Below are 22,289 nucleotides of genomic sequence, written 5' to 3'. Positions count from 1 at the left end.
TTACAGACACTTCAGGTTACAGACTCCGCTAACCCAGAAATATTACCTCAGGTTAAGAACTTTGCTTCAGGATGAGAACAGAAATGGCGCAGTGGCAGCGGGAGGCCCCATTAGCTAAAGTGGTACCTCAGGTTAAGAACAGTTTCAAGTTAAGAACGGACCTCTGGAACGAATGAAGTTTGTAACCCGAGGTACCACTATATTATGTTTTTTATGTCTGTTGGAAGCTGCCCAGAGTTGCTAGGGCAGCCCAGTGTGATGTGTGGGGTATAAATATTATTATTATTATTATTATTATTATTATTATTATTAACGACACCTCTATTTTCATTAGAGAAATGTTGGAGGGTATGTGATGCGCCTGGGCTCCTAGCCCCCTCCGCTCCAGCCCACTGACGCTATGCTGCCCTCCCTGCCCGAAAACCCTAGAGTCCGGGGCCCCCTCCCGCCTTCTACGTTTTTGTTCCTGCTGTTTTGCCTTCCTCTGTTATTCTAGCCCCAGTGGGGTGGGAGGTTAATGGGCCTGTTGTTTCCTGTTTCCCCCTCCCAGGGCTTTGAACTGACTGGATTGGTTGGGGAGGATTGGCGAGAGCTCAGGAAGCGGCAGCCCAGCGGCAGCCTCACCTCTGAGCCCCTCGAGTCTTTCATCTCCGCCCCAGTTCGGCTCCCTGCTGCCCACGTACAGCCTGATCCTATAACCCAGTTAAATGGAAATACATGCCAAACTCACTTGAAGTTGACTTTGACCGGGCTCATCAATAGGCTTCGGCCCAAAAATGCTTGGCCTCAACTGCCACTGGCTGTTAGGGCTAATACCATATCGCTTTTCCGGTTTCATATCAGCGGTGGATATTTGGCCAGGCCGATCCATCCGTCCTAGAAAAAAGGGAAAGTCAAACTCTCTCTCCCCCCCCCCCCCCGGTGCACCTTCAGTCTTTCGGGGCAGCTGACTGACCCCTTCGAGGGTGCAGACTGTTGTTATGAGGAGCTAATTTTTATCACGTTGTCTCTCCTCCAGTACAACAGCCAAGTTGAAATGTGCTGCAGTGAGCTGCTCTTCTGGACTCTCCCTTTTCTCTCAAGATAAGGCCACATCCACACCATACATTTAAAAGCACCATTATACCACACACATGGGACTACAGTCATACCTCAGGTTACAGATGCTTCAGGTTGCGTTTTTTCGGGTTCCGGACATGCCGAAATCCGGAAGTACTGGAACGGGTTACTTCCGGGTTTCGGCGGTTGAGCATGCACAGAAGTGCTAAATCATGCTTTGCGCATGCGTAGAAGCACCGAATTGCAACCCGCGCATGCGCAGACGCGGTGCTGTGGGTTGCGAATGCTGCAGGTTGCAAACATGCCTCCCGCACGGATCACGTTCGCAACCCGAGTGTCCACTGTATACAGCTGCAAATATAACGTTGTAAATCTGTTTTAAGTGCATTATACAAATGTGACACTAGATGGCGATGGTGAGCTTATGGCAAAATCAATATATTTTTCAAAACTTTTCTTTTTTAAAACATTTTCACAGCATTTTTATATGTGTCTAGATTACACCATGGATTTCCCCAGAGACTCCTCAGAGAGTGCTGAGGGAGCTGGCAGCTGTTAGGAGAAGGTGGTCCAAAGCACGGCCCTTGAGGCCATTTTTGGTGGCCCTCAGCAACATTGGGCACCCCCTTTTGCCCTGCCTTCCCAAAGCCAGGAATGCAAGGTGCTGGGCTTTAGGAAGGAGGTGTGAGGGCTCTGACAAGGTCCTTCCCACCTCCTTCCCAAAGTTTAGTTAGTGCTTTCCCAGCTTTGGGAAGGAGGTAGGTAGGAGGGCTCTAGGATCCTGCCAGTGCCTTGTGCCTCCTTGCCAAATCTCCTTGCTTACATACCCTCCAACATTTCTCCAGTGGAAATAGGGACGTCCCATTCCATAATGATAATTTTACTATTTATACCCCACACATCTTACTGAGTTGCCCCAGCCACTCTGGGCGGCTTCCAACATATATAAAAACATTCTAAAACATTAAACATTAAGAAAACTTCTCTATACAGGATTGCCTTCAGGCGGCTTGGGGGGGTCAGATAACTCCATACCCTCCAACATTTCTCCAATGAAAATAGGGACATCCTAAGGAAAAGCGGGACAAATCAGAAACTGGGATGGCTTCTCTAAATCAGGAATGTCCCTGGAAAATAGGGACACTTGGAGGGTCTGTGCTTAGGCAGCTTTGAGAAGGCAGCGGGAGGGCAGGGTGAGTGTGTCAAATTCTGGCCTCACTCCCAGCACAGGTTCCATGTTGAGGTACTCTTACGGCCTACTTGGTATGAAAAGATGGACCGCTCTGTTTTAGGAGATCCCTATTCCCCTAACGGGACGTGGGTGGCGCTGTGGGTTAAACCACAGAGCCTAGGGCTTGCCGATCATAAGGTCGGCAGTTCGAATCCCCTTGACAGGGTCAGCTCCTGTTGCTCAGTCCCTGCTCCTGCCAACCTAGCAGTTCGAAAGCGCGTCAAAGTGCAAGTAGATAAATAGGTACCGCTCCGGCGGGAAGGTAAATGGTGTTTCTGTGCGCTGCTCTGGTTCGCCAGAAGCGGCTTAGTCATGCTGGCCACATGACCCGGAAGATGTACGCCGACTCCCTCGGCCAATAAAGCGAGATGAGCACCGCAACCCCAGAGTCGGCCATGACTGGACCTAATGATCAGGGGCCCCTTTACCTTTACCTATTCCCCTAACAGAGCTACAATTCCCAAAGTGGTTTAACAGTCAAAGTGGTAATAACAGCCCAATGCTATTTCATGACACCCTTCTGGCTTAAATTATTGCTTTTATTCGTTCGTTCGTTCGTTCGTTCGTTCGTTCGTTCATTCATTCATTAACTTACTAGTTGCTTCTTTCTTTCTTTCTTTCTTTCTTTCTTTCTTTCTTTCTTTCTTTCTTTCTACAAAAGTAACACAAAGGGACTTAAATGAAGTCATGGTTCCACTCCTCCCGCCCTCTGATGTTCTGATGATGTTCTGATGATGGCAAGTCCATAAAAAATTATTGCCTACTCTCCTCCCCCCCCCCCCCGTTCCATATACCCATGGCAGTCAAAGGCATCACCAGTGGTAATATACGACTGATCAACTGTACTATGATGCAGACCTGAGAAGAAGAGGGAATGACGGGAAGAACAATGGTTCTAAATTACAAAATGCCCTCTGCTTGGTTGCATAACGGGCAATGGGTGGTATTAAACAAGATGGTTGTGCTAGTGCAAGGATTAGTACCGGCACAACAGGATTTCTCCCTCTCCCTCTACACACCGGTGTGTCTCCCACACTGTCCCCAAATCTGCCCTGGAGGCTTTTGGGGAAACACAGAACAGATTCAGCAGGTGCACAGGAGAGGAAGATCATTCTGTTGTGCAAGCAGAAATCTGTGTGCTGATGGAACCATCTTCTTAATGCGATGCTGAATACAACTCAGTTTCAGGGGATCTGCTATCTACAAGCCTAAGAACAACAGTAATGGTGGCAAATACCTATGGGAAGGACTGATGTGTAGGGTCATGAAGGATGAGAACATTTCTAGTAGACCACATGTCAAGAGTTCAAAGCACGTCACATGAATCATTTCAGCAATCCTTCTGATGAAATAGATTGACAGTGTTCTGCCTCCTATTTGCTTCTTTTTAGGGAGGGAGGAAGGTGGCTGTGTTGGTTTGCAGAGGCCAAAACTATCATTCACGTCAGCTGACCACATTGCAGGAGTCAAAACTGGTAAGAGTTCCCAATGAAGAGGGAGTCTATATGTTATAGGGTATCAGGGGTCAGCAAACTTTTTCAGCAGGGGGCCGGTCCACTGTTCCTCAGACCTTGTGGGGGGCCAGACTATATTTTTTTGGGGGGGAATGAGCGAATTCCTATGCCCCACAAATAACCCAGAGATGCATTTTAAATAAAAGCACACATTCTACTCATATAAAAACACCAGACAGGCCCCACAAACAACCCAGAGGTGCGTTTTAAATAAAAGGGCACATTCTACTCATGTAAAAACATGCTGATTCCCGGACCGTCTGCGGGCTGGATTTAGAAGGTGATTGGGCCGGATCCGGCCCCCAAGCCTTAGTTTGCCTACCCATGGTCTATATCAGGGGTCAGCAAACTTTTTCAGCAGGGAGCTGGTCCACTGTCCCTCAGACCTTGTGGGGGGCCAGACTATATTTTGGGGAAAAAATAAAAAATTCCTATGCCCCACAAATAACCCAGAGATGCATTTTAAATAAAAGGACACATTCTACTCATGTAAAAACATGCTGATTCCCGGACTGTCCGCGGGCCAGATTGAGAAGGCGATTGGGCTGGATCCGGCCCCTGGGCCTTAGATTGCCTACCCATGGTCTAAATGTTATTTAGACAGCGCTTAAAAAGAGGAAGAAATGCATCACCAGAGAAGAAGATGCAGAGTTGCAGAGAATTCGCTTGTGCTAGCATATTACATAGATGCCAATTTAGAAATACTTACTGTAATTTCTCTAGAAATGCATCTCAACAGTTGGGAAGACTGCAGCCAGGTTACCTGTGTATCTTCTCAGTCTTCTGTGCAGATTGCCCCACATCTGAAATAGAGGACTGACCTCTGTACGGCATGGCTACCCTTGTGACTATAACTGTTGTAGACCCATCAGCAAAGTAGAGGACGGTGGAGACCATTTGGCACTAAGCATAATACCATGTGGGACTTAACTTCTATGCGATTTCCAACTTCTCCTGTTCCTATTTTTAGTTCCCAGATGTCAGCTGTCAACTCAGGCGTCCCTATCAGGCCTGATGGAACAAAGACAGAATCCAGAAGGGACACTGGGGATGCTACAAAAATCACCCCCAATTCAGGTGAGTAACCTGATCATTTAATTCAATATGAATTCTTCTGGGTTACAGGTATGGCTACAGGTATGGTACAAGCTATTCAGCCTTCCTCCCGGCTCCATGCATGTAGAACACTCTCCCTGGGTCAACTGTTGATGCTAGCCACAGCAAGAGATATTGGTGAACAACAGAAATGGGGGTGCAGGGCAACTTGCCTTAGAAGGAACTGGCCCAGCTCACAATGTTCTGCTACGCCAAGCAGATGCATGCCTTGTACAGTCAGTGTTGCTGAAATATACTCTGAGTTGAGTGTGGGTTTCATGCTCTTTCTTCAGCTCATAGTAGTGAGGAATGCCAGTTCCCCCAAAATGTCTGCTTTATATACATTATTTACACAATGGGCCCCACGTGATTGGCTAATTCCGGCATTCTCCTGTAGGCCAATCAGGTTGCGGATTCACTTCCACCTGGAGCTGGATTGGGTGGCTCCTGCGGACCAATCAGACTGCTGCATTCTGGATCCTATTGCTCTAGGACCAATCAGACTGCTGCATTCTGGATCCTATTGTTCTAGGGCCAATCAGACTGTTGCATTTTGGATCCTATTGTTCTAGGACCAATCAGGCTGCTGCATTTTGGATCCTATTGTTCTAGGACCAATCAGGCTGCTGCATTTTGGATCCTATTCAACTCAGTACATAACAGTTGCCAAGGGGCACTGCCTCACCAAGCACGGCCTGCTCTCAGCCAGCCCCCATCTGCAGGGGCGTGGGAAGGGGGGTGCGGTGGGTACGGACCGCCCCAGGTGTCAACACTGAGGGGGGTGACAAAATGCCAGGCGGCACTCACCACGGGGCCTGAAGCGTGCCTAAGTCATGCGTCTCTCCTGGGAGAGACACAGTGGCTTGGGTGCATGCAGGCTCCCCACTGCCCAAACGGTCTGCCCGCTGCCTCCCCCCCCCCCAGCTGTAGGGCGACTGAGTGGGAGGAGGCAGGCAGACTCCGGGGGCCCTGCAATGCACGGCGCCCCCCGCCCCTGGGCGCACCTCCCCAGGTGCCTGAGCGGCTTCCTCCGCCGCTGCCCGTCTGCCTGCCTTCTGACTTCCAACCTATAATTGGCTCTGGCTGTTAAACCACAGAGCCTAGGATTTGCTGATCAGAAGGTTGGCAGTTCGAATCCCCGCGACAGGGTGAGCTCCCGTTGCTCAGTCCCTGCTCCTGCCAACCTAGCAGTTCGAAAGCATGTCAAAATGCAAATAGATAAATAGGTACCGCTTTGGCGGGAAGGTAAACAGCATTTCCATGCGCTGCTCTGGTTCTCCAGAAGCAGCTTAGCCATGCTGGCCACATGACCTGGAAGCTGTACGCCGGCTCCCTCGGCCAATAAAGTGAGATGAACACCACAACCCCAGAGTCGGTCATGACCGGACCTAATGGTCAGGGGTCCCTTTACCTTTACCACCTGCTGTTGGTCTCCCTGTCTTCTGCCCAACCAGTCCGAATGGGGTCCAGCCACCACTGCATCTAGAAATTTCTTTTCTGTTTAGGTCAAGGGATGTGTGTGTCGTTGTTGTTGTCATTTGCTTTCGGGGCAGTTTCCAGAAAAGAAAGGCGCTAGGCCAGGTCCCCCACCCCTAAACAAGCCAAGTCGTTTTTGTTTGTTTGTTTTACGAATAGTTTATGCAATTGATTTGGTTAGAGGTGAAAAGTAAAAATTGGTAGAGGATTATTAATTAATTAATTAATTAATTATACCCCACCCATCTGGCTGGGCTTCCCCAGCCACTCTGGGCGGCTTCCAACCAAGTTTTAAAATACAGTAATACATCAAACATTAAAAGCTTCCCTAAACAGGGTTGCCTTCAGATGTCTTCTAAAAGTCTGGTAGTTGTTGTTCTCTTTGACATCTGGTGGGAGGGCTTCCACAGGGCGGGCGCCACTACCGAGAAGGCCCTCTGCCTGGTTCCCTGTAACTTGGCTTCTCGCAGGGAGGGAACCACCAGAAGGCCCTCGGTGCTGGACCTCAGTGTCCAGGCAGAACGATGGAGATGGAGATGCTCCTTCAGGTATACTGGACTGAAGCCGTTCAGGGCTTTAAAGGTCAGCACCAACACTTTGAATTGTGCTTGGAAACGTACTGGTAGCCAATGTAGGTCTTTCAAGACCAGTGTTATGTGGTCTCGACAGCCGCCCCCAGTCACCAGTCTAGCTGCCGCATTCTGGATTAGTTGTAGTTTCCGGGTCACCTTCAAAGGCAGCCTTACATAGAGCGCATTGCAGTAGTCCAAGCGAGAGATAACTAGAGCATGCACCACTCTAGCGAGACAGTTTGTGGGCAGATAGGGTCTCAGCCTGCGAACCAGATGGAGCTGGTAGACAGCTGCCCTGGACACAGAATTGACCTGCGCCTCCATGGACAGCTGTGTATATATAATTTTTATTTATTTTCCATTTAATATTATACATTAACATCATCATTATCCACTTTACCGCTTTGGCTCGTTAGAGCCTATTGACTTCCTTCCCTCCCGCCTCAAAATTAACCTTTATATCACGGCATTTTGCACGTTTTCCAATTCTAATTACACTCATTACAAAATAGCTCAAAATTTAAATGAAAATAGAAAGATAGAAAATTTATCATTACAAGTCTTCAGACAACCCTGCTAGTGATGTTACTTGCTTACAATAATCTTCCACATATCGTATAAATTTACTCCAGTCCTTTTGGAATACTTGATCATGCTGGTTTCGGATTTTTCCTGCCAGCTTCGCCAGTTCTGCAAAGTCCATCATCTTCATCTGCCACTAGGGCTGCACAGTTCTCACTTGCCCCACAGGCAAAGCCACACAGGGTCTCTGTTGTAGAGCTGTGTTGTGCTTGCACCTTCCTCCAGCTACTACTTAGCAATGTAGTTGCTATTGAAGCTGGAGGCACTAATATCTTGAAAGGCAATTTGAGGATCTGAAGCTATGATTTGTTATTTGATGAGATTCGGCACAGAAGCAAATCTTTTCTTTTTTAATAAAAAACCCCTGAAATTGTAATTAAAGTTAATTCAAAAGGGGCAATTAGACTTCCATTAAGTGCCTTTTAATTCAATTTTTAAATTTCGGCTTTTACTATGCATGGAGTGATTAATTGGATCTTTGCATTATTCATTTAAAAGTATGAAAGCTATTATTTTAAAGTTTCACATGCTCTCAGTAAGGGCACAATTTTCATAACTAGGAAAGCTGCATTCCGGAGAGTTGCTGGATAGAGAGTTGAGCTGAGTCAAGCAAGGGTGGACCTAATTGCGCCCCCATGGGGGAGCATCAACAGCGCAAAAGGCACCTTGCCAATTGCCATGTGCAATGCCTGGTGTTAATGCTGCAGACAAAATGCATCAGCTTCCCACTCTGTGATTTAGAGTCCCTCTGAGATTTTGGGCACTTCCAGACTCACTAGTTTCAGGTGGGATTCAGTCACATCCCAGAAAATTCAGATTGCACAATTAAAGTTGATTTGATGCTCTTGCACAGCAAACCTATACTCTGCCCGCCCCCCAAATCTCACTTTTTGCAGTAAGGGAAGTGCTGCGAAAATGCACCAGAAAGTATAAGATAACATCTGCTTGAATGCGATGGTCCCTGCATATAAATCAGAACGAATGCTCAATAAATAGCTAATGTTGCCTAATCTCCTGACAAACAAATTGGGATGAGTGCTCAATAAACAAGTTCTGTGGATGTGACCTTAGCCCAGGGGTTGGCAAGGTTTACATGAAGCCGCTAGGAGAGATCATCAGGGGGTTTGGACTGGGTGTCCATCAATATGTAGATGATACCCAGCTCTACCTCTCTTTCAAATCAGAACCAGTGAAGGTGGTGAAGATCCTGTGTGACTGCCTGGAGGTGGTTGGAGGATGGATGGCGGCTAATGGATTGAGGTGGAATCCTGACAAGACAGAAGTACTGTTTTGGGTGGGACAGGGGGTGGGCTGGTGTGGCGGACTCTTTGGTTCTGAGTGGGGTAACTGTGCCCCTGAAGGACCAGGTGTGCAGCCTGGGAGTCATTTTGGACTCACAGCTGTCCATGGAGGCGCAGGTCAATTCTGTATCCAGGGCAGCTGTCTACCAGCTCCATCTGGTACGCAGCCTGAGACCCTACCTTCCCACAAACTGTCTCGCCAGAGTGGTGCATGCTCTAGTTATCTCCCGCTTGGACTACTGCAGTGCGCTCTACGTGGAGCTACCTTTGAAGATGACCCAGAAACTACAACTAATCCAGAATGCGGCAGCTAGACTGGTGACGGAGCGGCCGCCGAGACCACATAACACTGGTCTTTGTTTAGTCGTGTCCGACTTTTGGAGTGAGGCTCAAAAGCCTTCGTTTGTATTTAGTCAAGAAGGGAAAACTACCTATTGCATAGTGTTTGTGCAGGGTTTTTGTGTCAGCACCATGCGGATAGGTCCTTAAGCAAACTCATCTTACGTTGTTGGCGTCATTGTGACTGAATTTTCCAAAAAGAAACAAATACAAATAAAGGCAAACAATACAAACTAAAAATAAGTAAATAAAGGGGAAATTACCCCCCGCCCCATGGCCATGTATTCCCAGAGCATTTTTGTGGTTGCTTTACCTCATAATAATTAGCAGTCTAAGTGGTCCTGAAGAATAATCACATAGTCGAAAGCGCAGGGGAGTGGGTCCAGCCCTTCCTTTGCCCACTCTTCCCTCAGAGACACTTCCTTTCCCTCCCATCCTTTCCTAAATGATGTGTGTTCCAGGGCTGTGAAAACAAGATTAGGCGGCATGCAGCGCTATCCTAGGCATGTCCACTCAGAGGTAAGTCCTGCTACGTTCAGTGGGTCTTACAGGTATATGTGTATAGTGTGGGATGTGAAACACAAGAGCAGTCAAGTACAACATTTGCCAAAATCTGTGCTTCTGACATGGGCTGCCATATGTCCAGATTTTCCTGAACATTTCAACGTGTCACACACACACACACACACACACACACACACACCCGTTTAAGAGGGCAGAATACTGTATCGGCTATGTCCGGGAAATTCTGGATGTATGGCAACCCCAATTTAGGAGCCATTTTGGCATATAAGCTGTATATAAATCAATAAATAAACAATAACAATTCCTTTTTTCAATTTCCAGAGCATGAGGAATCATTTGGAAACATCTCTTTCCCTGAAAACCAGAGATACTCGCCTGGGGAGTTTAATTCCAGTGAAGATTTCTCCCTCATTCCTTCTGCCCAGATACCAAAGAAAGCGGAAAATGGTAAGATGAAAGTGGGGGGGGGGGAGTGGAGAGAGTTCATAAGCAGAGGAAGCTAAGAAACAAGAGCCTAAATAGAGATCTTGGTTTTATTGGATTACGGTAATGGTCTGTAATCCCCCTGCTGCCCCATTATTTATTTACTGTAGCCCTTATGTATTGATCAAGCCACATGCATTGAGTCTCTGCACACAGAAGCTGTACACTTGCTTGCAGCTCTGCACTCGGGGGTCTGTCCCCAGGGGACAAGGATCCCAATTCCATCACCCCATTGATTCTTCGTGCTTTGAGAAGTCTGCCTGGGGCTAAAGAGTCTTGTGGTATCTGGTATCGGTGTGGAAATGATGAGGCAGGCAGAGAAGGGAAGGAGCCTGGCATGGCCGCAGCCTGCAAAAGGATCTCCATCTTTGGCACCTCTGGCATGACCAGCCTGGCCACCCTGGCGCAAGCCATCAAGGTTGGGAACCAGGTTCTGGTGCGTGACCCAATCTGGCTTCTGTTGCAGGAATTTATGTACAGTGGTACCTCAGGTTAAGAACTTAATTCGTTCCAGAGATCCGTTCTTAATCTGAAACTGTTCTTAACCTGAAGCACCACTTTAGCTAATGGGGCCTCCCACTGCTGCCGCTGTTGTGCGATTTCTGTTCTCAATCTGAAGCAAAGTTCTTAACCGGAAGTACTGTAGCACCCTGCTTGTGGTTAACGCTTAGCTGGAATGAAATATTCAACGCAGCAATAGAGAAATTAAAATAACAATTTATTTTGTCAGACAAATAAATGATAGGCACAGTGGTATATGGTTACCAAAGCTCTGCCCACTCCAGCCCTGATGGCCAGCATTTATATTTCCTCAGCCTAGCCCCCTTGCTCCTCCTTTGGCTGCCTCTGTCCAATCAGCCTGGTTGAAATTCCTATTGGCTGTTTGCTAGAACCAATCATAAAAGATACACCCATTACCTATTACCTTTTATGGGAGACAAAGAGCTATATTTCCTTCTATCCATAAATGGCAGACAAGTAGCCATATATCTTACATTTGCCTCGACAAGGCACCTTAATTACCAGATCACCTTTTGCCCCTGTTGCCCCTGCATTCCAAAACAAATGGCTAAAACAGATGGCTCATGGTATTAAATTCTATCTAAACAGAGATCTTGGGTTCACATTCTCACACACCATCAATGGAATAAGAATCTAACATAAGAATCTAACATTTCTTACTTTCTAAATCCTTTGCATAATTACATTAAGCCAACAAATCTCATAGCTTTTTAGAAGAAAAGACCTTTGCAAAGTAAAAAAAGGAACTCAGTAAAAACAGCTTCAAAAAGAAGCCTCTTCATTTACACCCTCCTTTCCCAGCCAGCTGCTTTTCCCATTAGCTTTTCCCAAAATTTATTGCCCTTAGGAAAATATGGCTAGAGTCTGATGAGAGGCACATGGTATTATTTTCTGTTAAACAATAAATCTTACTATTTACCAACTCTTAATTAGTGTTTTTGCAGCTTGATTGTATTCTGTAATTTGTAGGGTCAGTGTAACATTTGCTCCCAGCCTGTATTTCCCTTTTACAACTTTGAGAAACTTGTCTCCTGCTACTGCTATAAATGGGGGGGGGGGGGCTTGTTCAGGAGAGCAGGAAGATAAAGAACTGCCAAAGTACTTAGCCAGCTGGTTTCTGCCTGGCATGAAACATACAAACATTTGCAAATATATCTTTAAGCTCATTTTAAAATACAGGCCTTGATCAGATGCCTCAGTACTATTTCTGGGTTAGTGGATTCAGTAACCTGAAGTGTCTGTAACCTGAAGCTTCTTTAACCTGAGGTACCACTGTATGGAAGGGACGCGGGTGGCGCTCTGGGTTACACCACAGAGCCTAGGACTTGCCGATCAGAAGGTCGGTGGTTCGAATCCCCGCGACGGGGTGATCTCCCATTGCTCGGTCCCTGCTCCTGCCAACCTAGCAGTTTGAAAGCACGCAAAAGTGCAAGTAGATAAATAGGTACTGCTCCGGTGGGAAGGTAAACGGCGTTTCCGTGTGCTGCTCTGGTTCGCCAGAAGCGGCTTAGTCATGCTGGCCACATGACCCGGAAGCTGTACACTAGCTCCCTCGGCCTATAGAGCGAGATGAGTGCCGCAACCCCAGAGTCGGCCACGATTGGACCTAATGGTCAGGGGTCCCTTTACCTTTACTAGCTTTTTAAAAAAGTAAATAGCCACCACGGGATGGGGAGATGAGAAGGATTGGAACCAGTGTGCAAGGAGGAGGTTTAACCATTGCCCTCCGTCAACGGTGCCGGCAAAAGTTGCCCCCTTCTAAAACTGCTGTTGGCCATTTACGAAGGAAGAGTTATTATTCTTGCAGCATAAGCTTTCGCAGACTAGAACCCGCTTCACCCAGTGCCAACGTTGCACATGCAGGCTTCAGGTTACCTTTCCCTTTCTTTGCAGAGCACCCCCAGTCCGTCATCACTGGCATCGCCAACTCCTCTTTCCAGCCAGGCAAGGTTGCCCTCCATCCCGCCTACTGCGCCAACGGCTGTGGGCTTTCCCCGGCTTCCGTGAGGCAGCAGCCGCGAGTCTCCAAGAAGCAGCGCATCAGCTCCACCGCCTCCGTCTGCACCAACAGCAGTAAGAAGAGCTGCAAATCCACAGCATCTCAGATCCAGGAGGTGGCTGGGGATGGTGAGTGCATGGGCACTGAGGGGGGGAGGTAGTTTGGGAAGGATGGGTCAATGGGTGGTGTGATAGGAATTTTGAGGTCTTAGATATATGTTAAATGTTCATAAGTGTACCAACCAAGCACATACATAGATCAGCACAGGAAGACAGACCCGAAACCATTTTTGATTCCCAAACTGACCAAATGTTTTCTCTGCAAGGTCAAAGGAAATTGGAAACGCCTCCCCATTGTCTTTTCCTTCACAAATCCTGTCTTAAGGGCACATTTAAGATATGAATAGGGTGTGAGCTGTGACCTGGCTCAGGAACTAAGTATTTATCATTACAAAAGGCTGGCCAGGCTCCCCAGGCAATCCAATCGGTGACCATTAAACAGGCAACCTGTCAGACGAGATAAACAGATTTCTGCTGCAGACCGCCTTTTCTGTGATGTAGGTATGATGTATCTGGGGGGTGGTCTTAGGTTACACCCCTTCTGTGGTGTATGTATGATGTATGGAGGGGTGGTCTTGAGCTCCAGGGCAGGGAATTTAAAATGTCTATATAAAGGCAGGCACACCTTTGTTCTGGGTCCTCCTTTCCTGCCTGTGAGGGGAGCACCCTGTTGCAACAGATCAATAAAGATCAGGCTTACTAGCTGCTTTGCTTCTCAATATTCTCTGTTGGCCTCTGTTATTTTCCTCTACCAATAGGGAACCTATGTAAGCACTCTATATGGGCTCTTGGATACCCCTTAAGGGGGAAAAGGGCAGATTTTTGTTTACAACAATGGCACACCGCAGAAGACTCCGATGGAGAGTAACAGGCTCAAAATAGTGACATTGGGGCTTAACTGGAGCACAGTGGTTGGCCATAGGCATTGAGAAACTGGCAATGGGCTCTCTTTAGCCTCTTCCTTTCCATTGTGAACACTGGGGTACAATGATTATGGGAAAGGGCTGTTGGCCTTATGTGCTTTTGTGAGCTTCCCAGGGGCATCTGGTTGGCCATTGCGGTGGAAAAGGATGCTGGACTCGATTGGCCTTTGGGTTTAACCCAGCGGGGCTCTTCCTGTGTTCTTCAAGTCTACCTGCCCATACCCCTTCCCTTCTGTGACCATAGGAAAGTTCAGCCAATCACTGCACTGACTATATCACCCGAGCAAGCCTCATCTCATATTATGACTTTTTGCGATATTTATTTTGGTTGTATTATTGTAAGACCAGCTTATTTTACCTTTAACTTTCTTGATTTGATTTTTGACGAGAATAACAATGCACGCTACAAATACAAGCAAGAAGAAGAAGTCCCAGCAAAAGTAGAATGGATACAAAAACCTTGTGGAATATGCAGAAATGGCGAAACTTGCCGGAAAAATAACAAATCGAGAAAACAAACTTTTTATAAAAAGAATGGAAATGGTTTATTGAATATTTACAAATAAATTGTAAACAGATAAGAACATTGGTAGGATTATTGTAATAGCCTGCAGTTTTATGAGTATATATTTAAAGTAGATGAATAAATGAGTAAATTAAGTTAATTTGGATATGAAGAAAATATTAAAAATAAATTTAAGGAACCGCAGAAAGAGGGAGAAGGAAGTCAAGTTTTGAAATGTTAAAATGATTATAAAATTATTGAAATATATAAAATTGAAATTAATAAATAAAATAGTAATAAAAAGATACAAATACAAGGGACGTCACACCTTATAAAACTGACTACACTGGCAACAGTGAGGCATCTTATGTTCCTTTAGAGACCTCCCACCTCTTGTGTACTCTGAAACAGGCAAAAGAGGCTCTGATCATTAGCCAGCTCACCCTGGGAAGCCCAGAGGTTAAAGAGCAAGGCACTCTTTACCCAGGGGAGCAGCTAAGCATGCAATCTCCTTCCCCACTGGTGGCCTTAAGTGGTGCCTTCCAACAGGGCTGCACCATGTGACTGTTCTGGCTTCAGAGGCCAACTCTTCAGGCTCGCTGTTGTGGAGTGCCTAATGAGTTTAAAGAGAATCAAGCCAGATGTTTCCCAATTGCCTTTGCACGCCTTATGATAAAGAGGTCTGCAGCGGGTGCCTCGGCTGTCATATGAGCCTGGCCCCCAGCTTCTCAGATGAAATCACAAATGTGCATTCCAGCAAATTTTAATGGCAGTTCAGCCACTGGTTTTTCCTCTTGTATGCTTTGAAGTACGTTTTCCACTTTTTTAATTCACTTGTTGCTTAAAATAAAAAAAGAAAGCAAAACTACCCAAGGGATTGGAGTTCAGAGACAGACAACTTCATGACTGCATACAATAATACACAGCTGGCTTCTGCTGGAGAAAGGCATAGCTGGTATTTTCAGAGTCTGACCTGGAGAGGAATGATGCTTTAGAACATTGGTAGGCAACCTAAGGCCCGGGGGCTGGATGCGGCCCAACCGCCTTCTCAATCCGGCCCACGAACGGTCCGGGAATCAGCATGTTTTTACATGTGTCCTTTTATTTAAACTGCATCTCTGGGTTATTTGTGGGGCCTGCCTGGTGTTTTTACATGAGTAAAATGTGTGCTTTTATTTAAAATGCATCTCTGGGTTATTTGTGGGGCATAGGAATTCGTTCATTGCCCCCCCCCAAATATAATCCGCCCCCCCCCAGGTCTGAGGGACAGTGGACCGGCCCCCTGCTGAAAAAGTTTGCTGACCCCTGCTTTAGAATTACGCTTTGCAAGGGTGTTTCCAAATCAGCCCTCCTATTTGCCTTCACACTCTCCTTCCTTTCCACAGAGCTGTGTGCCACCCTCCTCTTAGCTTGCCTCTTCTGCCGTTTCTCGGACATCCTGCCTCTTTTCTCCGGGCCTTTCTGCTCTTGCTTCCCTGTGCCCTCCTGCAGCTCCAGGCTCCTGGGCTTTTGCTCGGACCCCCAGAGCTGCTGCTGCTGCTGCTGCTGCTGCTGCTGTCGGTTTGAGGAGCCGGCCCTGGAGTTATGCTACCAGACTGGTGACTGTCTCGAACTTGCATTAGAAGTGTCTGAGCTGTGCTATCACTGACTAACCTTGGCTGCCAAAGATGCCTCCTACTAATCTTTACTTCTTCCTGGGATCCTTATGGCAGGTGAGCAAACTTTATTTTTTATTTTTTAAGAAATATTTATTAAAGTTTTACAAAAGCATGAATACAAAAATACATGAAAGAAAAAATAAAAATAAAAAATACAACATACAAAAGACAAAAAAAGTAAGAAAAATTTAAAAACAAATCCGTTTTTCATAACTTTAAACTCCTTTGCTTGTTTCTTTGACCTCCTCACACCTCCCCTTTTTGTATTCCCATTTACATAATCAAGTCAGCAAATCCTTACCCTCTTTCATTTATCTTAACTCTATATCTTAACATTTTTAAACTCTATATTTTCATCCATTATCAATTCATTTTTGCATATTCTTATTAACTTTGTTGCTAATGCCACTTATTTTCAATCCAACATCATTTTAACATTCATTGATTTTACAGTATTTCTGCAGATAGTCTTTAAATTATTTCCAATCTTCTTCCACCAACTCTTCTCCCAGGTCTCGGATTCTGCCAGTCATTTCCGCCAATTCCATATAGTCCATTACCTTCATCTGCCACTCTTCCAGGGTGGGTAAATCTTGTGTCTTCCAATACTTTGCAATAAGTATTCTTGCTGCTGTTGTTGCATACATGAAGAAAGTTCTATCCTTCTTTGGCACCAATTGGCCGACTATGCCCAAGAGAAAGGCCTCTGGTTTCTTCAGAAAGGTATATTTAAATACCTTTTTCATTTCATTATAGATCATCTCCCAGAAAGCCTTAATCTTTGGGCACATCCACCAAAGGTGAAAGAATGTACCTTCACTTTCTTTACATTTCCAACATTTATTATCGGGCAGATGATATATTTTTGCAAGCTTGACTGGTGTCATGTACCACCTGTATATCATTTTCATAATATTCTCTCTTAAGGCATTACATGCCATAAATTTCATACCGGTGGTCCACAACTGTTCCCAGTCAGCAAACATAATGTTATGTCCAACATCTTGTGCCCATTTAATCATAGCAGATTTAACCGTTTCATCCTGCGTATTCCATTTTAACAGCAAGTTATACATTCTTGAAAGTATCTTAGTTTTAGGATCTAACAGTTCTGTTTCCAATTTTGATTTTTCCACCTGGAAGCCAATTTTTTTATCCAAATTATAGGCCTCTCTTATTTGATAATAATGTAGCCAGTCTCGCACCTTATCTTTTAATTTCTCAAAACTCTGCAATTTCAATTTGTCTCCATCTTGTTCCAATATTTCCCAATATTTTGGCCAATTGGCCTCCATATTGAGCTTTTTCTGAGCCTTTGCTTCCATTGGTGACAACCACCTTGGGGTTTTAATTTCCAGTAAGTCTTTGTATCTTATCCAGACATTAAACAATGCTTTCCTGACAATATGGTTTTTAAATGCTTTATGTGCTTTAACCTTGTCGTACCACAAATATGCATGCAACCCAAAAACATTATTGAAACCTTCTAAGTCCAAAATGTCTGTGTTCTCAAGAAGCAGCCAATCTTTCAACCAGCACAATGCTGCTGATTCATAGTAAAGTTTAAGGTCCGGCAGGGCAAATCCACCTCTTTCCTTTACGTCAGTTAGTATTTTAAATTTTATTCTGGGCTTGTCCAAAATTTGCAATGACTGAAACAAAAATAACATTTTTGGCAATACATTCATCTTTATAGCTGCAATTCGACCCAACAAGGAAAGCTTCAAATTTGACCATATTTCCAAATCTTTTTTCACTTCTATCCAACATTTCTCATAGTTATCTTTAAATAAATTTAAATTCTTAGCAGTGATATTAACCCCCAAATATTTTACTTTCTTAACTAATGTTAAACCTGTCTCCTTCTGAAACCTCTCTTTCTCAATTGTGTAAAATTTTTCTCAAGCACTTTAGTTTTTGACTTGTTCAGCTTAAATCCTGCCACATGACCAAATTCTTGAATCAGTTCTAATACTCTTTTCGTACTAGATTCTGGCTCCTGTAACGTCAAAACTAGGTCATCTGCAAAAGCTTTCAATTTGTATTGTTTGGCTCCGACCTGAATACCTTTAATCAGACGGTCCCTTCTAATCATATTCAGCAAAACTTCCAGAACCGAAATAAAAAGCAATGGGGAAATTGGGCAGCCTTTTCGTGTCCCTTTCTCTATCTTAAATTCCTCTGTCATCACATTATTGACTATTAACTTAGCCTTTTGTTCTGAGTAAATTGCACTTATACCATTTTCAAACCCTTGGCCCACCCCCATTCCCTGAAGATTTTTCTTCATAAAATTCCAAGAAATATTATCAAAGGCTTTTTCCGCATCTATAAAAATTAAAACTGCTTTGGTATTGATGTTCACTTGCAGCTTCTCCAAAATGTTAATTATATTCCTCGTATTGTCAGACAGATGTCTACCTGGGAGAAAGCCAGCTTGGTCTTTATGTATCTCTTCGCCTAATACCTTTTTTAATCTGTTAGCCAAGATATCAGCAAAAATTTTGTAATCCACATTAAGCAGGGATATGGGGCGGTAGTTCTTGAGTTGTGTCTTTTCAGACTCAGTTTTCGGTATAAGTGTAATGTAAGCTTCCTTCCACGACTCTGGCGCCTTTTTCCCCTCCAAAATTTCATTACAGACCTCCTTTAGTGGCTGAATTAACCAGTCTTTCAAAGATCTATAGTATTTGGAGATTAGACCATCCGGCCCTGGAGATTTACCCAACTGCATGTTCTGAATGGCACCTTCTACCTCCTGTTCTGTAATTTTGTGGTTCAGCATTATCTTATTTTCTTGAGAGATTTTTTGTAATCCATTTGTTCTTAAAAATTGGTCTAAATCAGTCTCTTTCTGTGGCCCTTGTGTATATAGTTGTTTAAAGTATCTCTGGAAGCACTTTCTAATCTCCAATGGATTCTGTATGTTCTTTCCTTCCACATCCAGATTTGTGATAGTGTTTAATTTTTGTCTTTTTTTCATCTGCCAAGCTAGCAGTTTCCCGCATTTATTAGCCGATTCAAATGTCTTTTGTCTCATCTGCTTAATTTTCCATTCTACTTCCTGATTTATCATTTTCATATATTGTACTTGATATAGCTTTATTTCTCTCAGAATCTCTTGCGACTTTGGTTTCGCTCTTAATTTCTTCTCTCCTTCTTTTATTTTTTCCAAGATTTTATCTTTTTTCTCATTTTGAATTCTCTTCTTTATTGCGTTCTGTTGAGTCATAAACCCTCTCATGACCGCTTTGCTTGCGTCCCAGATTACTCTTTTTTCAACCGTGGTATTCAAATTTATCTCAAAATAGTCTCTCAAGATTTTTTGGGCCTTCTTGGTAACCTCTTGATCTCTAAATAAGGTGTCATTCATCCTCCATCTGAAGGAACCGATTGGTGTTAGTTTCATCTCCATCTTCACCGCATTATGGTCGGAGCAAGTTTTTGGGCAAATTTCCGCTTTTCGAGTCTTAGGTGCCAGTCCTCTAGTTATCCATATTTGGTCAATTCTTGTCCATGTCATTTTGGCTTCAGAGAAGAATGTTCCCTCTCTTCCAAGGGGGTTCTTAGTTCTCCAGATGTCAATCAAGTCCATATTGTCAGTCAATTCAAAAAAAGTTTTTGGTAGTCTGCCATCTTTAGTTACAACCTGTCTCTGCGACTTGTCCATATTTGTAGATACCACTCCATTCATATCTCCCATCATAATGATGTTGTAATCCATATAGTCTAGCAATGTCTCATGCAATTTCTTGAAAAATTCAGATTTCCCCTCATTTGGTGCATAAACTCCTACAATCAGAAATTTTTCTCCTTGTGATTGAATCTCAATTGCCACAAATCTTCCTTGTTTGTCTTTAAAAACAAATTTCGGTGATAGGCTCTCTTTGGCATAAATAACAACTCCTCTCTTTTTAACCTTGTCCGATGAGATAAACTCTTGGCCCAATCTTTTATTAATCAGTACTTTCCTATGTAGCCTTATCACATGTGTTTCTTGTAAACAAATTAAGTCCAATTGTTCCTTTTTTAATAAATGAAAGACTTTCTTCCTCTTCTCCAGGGAGTTAAATCCATGAATGTTCCAACTTAATAATTGCAGAGACATGGTGTGGTTATTCTATTCTCCTCCAACTGCTCCCAAAAGTTCTTCTTGTTCTGATGGTGGTATCACTTTTTTTAGTTTGTCCAGTCCCAAAGGTGGTGGTACTATGTCTAGTACTCCTGATCTTAAAGCTCTTAGCTCTTCTAGAACTTCTTTTTGCAGGTCTTCTTCGTGGTCTCTCAAAAATTTTCCCTTGTCTTCCACTGATCTTATTTTGAACTTTTTCCCTTTAAAGGTAAAAGATAGTCCCTGGGGGAATTCCCACCTAAAAACAATTCTGTTTCTTCTCAGTAGGGCCACCAGATCTCCGTAGTTGGTTCTAAGATCCAATAGATGTTTCGGAATATCCTTAAAAATCTCCACTCTCGAATCGTTGATCTCCAAAGTCTTCAGGAAGTGCGCACTCAGTATTTTGTCTCTCTCTTCTTTCGTTCGGAGGGTAACCAAACAGTCTCTCACCCTGTTTTTTCTCCCTCCTCTTCCAAGTCTGAACGCACTTACTATCCTAAAGTCTTGCTCCACCTCCAAATTCCAAAATTTTCCAAATTCCTGTGTAAGGTAGTCACTTAGGTTCTCTTTTTCAAGTTCCAGTACTGCCCTGATCCTCAGATTGGTCTGTTTCTCCCTCAGTTCAATCATAGACAGAAGTGACTGATGATCCCCAATCTGCTTGCGCATCAGTTTTATTTCTTCCTCTACAGCCACTGCTTTTTCTTTTGCTTCCTCAGCTATTTTTCGATTAGACGCAGATTCTTCCAGCAATTTTTCAATAGATTCTGTATTGGAATTCACCTTCTGTCCCAAATTATTAATGCTGGCAGTGTTCCGGTCTATTTTAGTTGATTGTTCAGTAACTTGTTTGCTTGTGCCTTCCATTTTTTCATAAATTTTATTTAACACAGAAGTAAAATCCCTTTCTGAAGCCATTCCTTTTGACCCAGCTTGTGCAAAATCTTCCCCCTGTGTCACAGGAGGGCCGGGAACAGATGATCTACGTTGCTGGGAAACTGTGCTGGGCTGCTGCTTTAGTCTGAATATATTTAAGTCGGATCGGCTTTTTGGTGCACACTTGTCTTTGCAGGCTTGGATTGTTTACATTTCTGGGCATATTTCTCCAGACTATGGGACTCTCTCACCTCAGAAGTGCCTATGGCTTCTGTGCTGTGGATTTTAATTTATTTTAAGAAACACTTTTTTAAAAAATGACCTTTTCTTAAGTAAGTCCCCCCACCAGAGAACTATGTTACTGAATATAGTTGATATATTAATCTCTGTTAGCTGTTTTAATTAGCCTTTTTAACAACTGTTCTTGCTGCTGCCTTGTCAGTTTTGATTCTTGTTAGATTGTTCATTGCATGAGTTGCCTCGGTGGCATATAGATGACTGAATAATAACTAGTTATGCAGTATCTACATTGACTCTAACCCAGCCTGGTTGACACATCCCTGGCTCCAGAGGCTGGCATGGCTGAACGTTTGCCGGGGCCTCAATTCTGCCCAAGGGCCAGTGGCCCTCACATCCCTGCCACCCTCACATTACATGGAGCACCCCAGATGACCAGAGATTGTGGGAGACCATTATCCCTATGCATGTCCAGAGATCATTCTCTCTGTGCATGTCCTGAGGGCAACTCCTCAGAATCCAAGAGCCAGCCTTGCTGCAGCTCTCACTCTCTGGCTGATTTGTTAGTTAGGACCATTGGTGGGGAGCCTTTGGTCCTCCCAATGTTGCTGAACCACAACTCCCATCAGCCCCGGGAATCATGGCCAATGGCCAGGGATGGTGGGAGCTGCAGTTCAGCAGCATCTGGAGAGCCAAATGGTCTCCACATCAGGATTCGCAAATCTAGGCTCAGGGAACAAGCTGTTTCTGATTTTCATTCATTCATTTCACCTCAAAACAAAAAATATGCCTAGCTGAGTTTCTGGATCACAGTGGACTCCATGCAAAAGTTCAGTGGCACTCTGAGGTCAAGATATGCCCAGAAGTCCATTTCTGCTATGTAGGAAGTTCGGGAAACTGTGGTGAGATTCCCAGATTCTCATCTTCTCCCTTTCTCTCTCCTCCTCCAGATCGCTGTGCACACTGTGCTCTTGCCTGCCTCTTCTGTGAGTTTATGTCCCTCTGCTCACTTGCCCTGGACTGTGGGGGCTGCGGGGGCTGCCTAGAGGCTTGCTGTGGTGGAGAAGGAGGGGAGTCCCTTGCCGAGAGCTGCTGTGGGGAAGCAGGTGGAGGAAATTGCCCCTGTGGGTTAGGCTGCGGGATGTTGCAAGATTGCTGCGGCTCCTCTGACTGTCTTGAGATCTGCCTGGAGTGCTGTTCTATCTGCTTCCCAGCCTGA

At 44.7% G+C, this 22,289-nt stretch overlaps 1 protein-coding gene across 2 annotated transcripts in view; it reads left to right on the top strand.

The window, feature by feature from the left end:
* LOC310752905 (myoD family inhibitor domain-containing protein-like) overlaps positions 1 to 22,289 on the top strand; it is a gene marked incomplete at its 3' end in the record, with an annotated part of 25,829 nt that extends 3,540 nt beyond the window's left edge. The window contains exons 3-8 of one of the 2 annotated variants that reach the window (XR_014543042.1): positions 3,682 to 3,765; positions 4,775 to 4,881; positions 10,016 to 10,141; positions 12,593 to 12,826; positions 15,571 to 15,897; positions 22,021 to 22,157. Coding sequence is in view for 1 of the 2 variants with exons in the window: in XM_083594062.1 (XP_083450188.1) it covers positions 4,782 to 4,881; positions 10,016 to 10,141; positions 12,593 to 12,826; positions 22,021 to 22,289 (729 nt within the window). Of the gene's footprint in view, positions 1 to 3,681; positions 3,766 to 4,774; positions 4,882 to 10,015; positions 10,142 to 12,592; positions 12,827 to 15,570; positions 15,898 to 22,020 lie in introns of both variants that reach the window. The other variant, XM_083594062.1, reaches the window with a different exon arrangement.

The sequence above is a fragment of the Podarcis filfolensis genome, assembly GCF_964270895.1.
Source record: "Podarcis filfolensis genome assembly, chromosome: 17".
In the NCBI taxonomy this organism is placed as follows: Eukaryota; Metazoa; Chordata; class Lepidosauria; order Squamata; family Lacertidae; genus Podarcis; species Podarcis filfolensis.
This window is presented reverse-complemented; position numbering and strand designations above follow the sequence as displayed.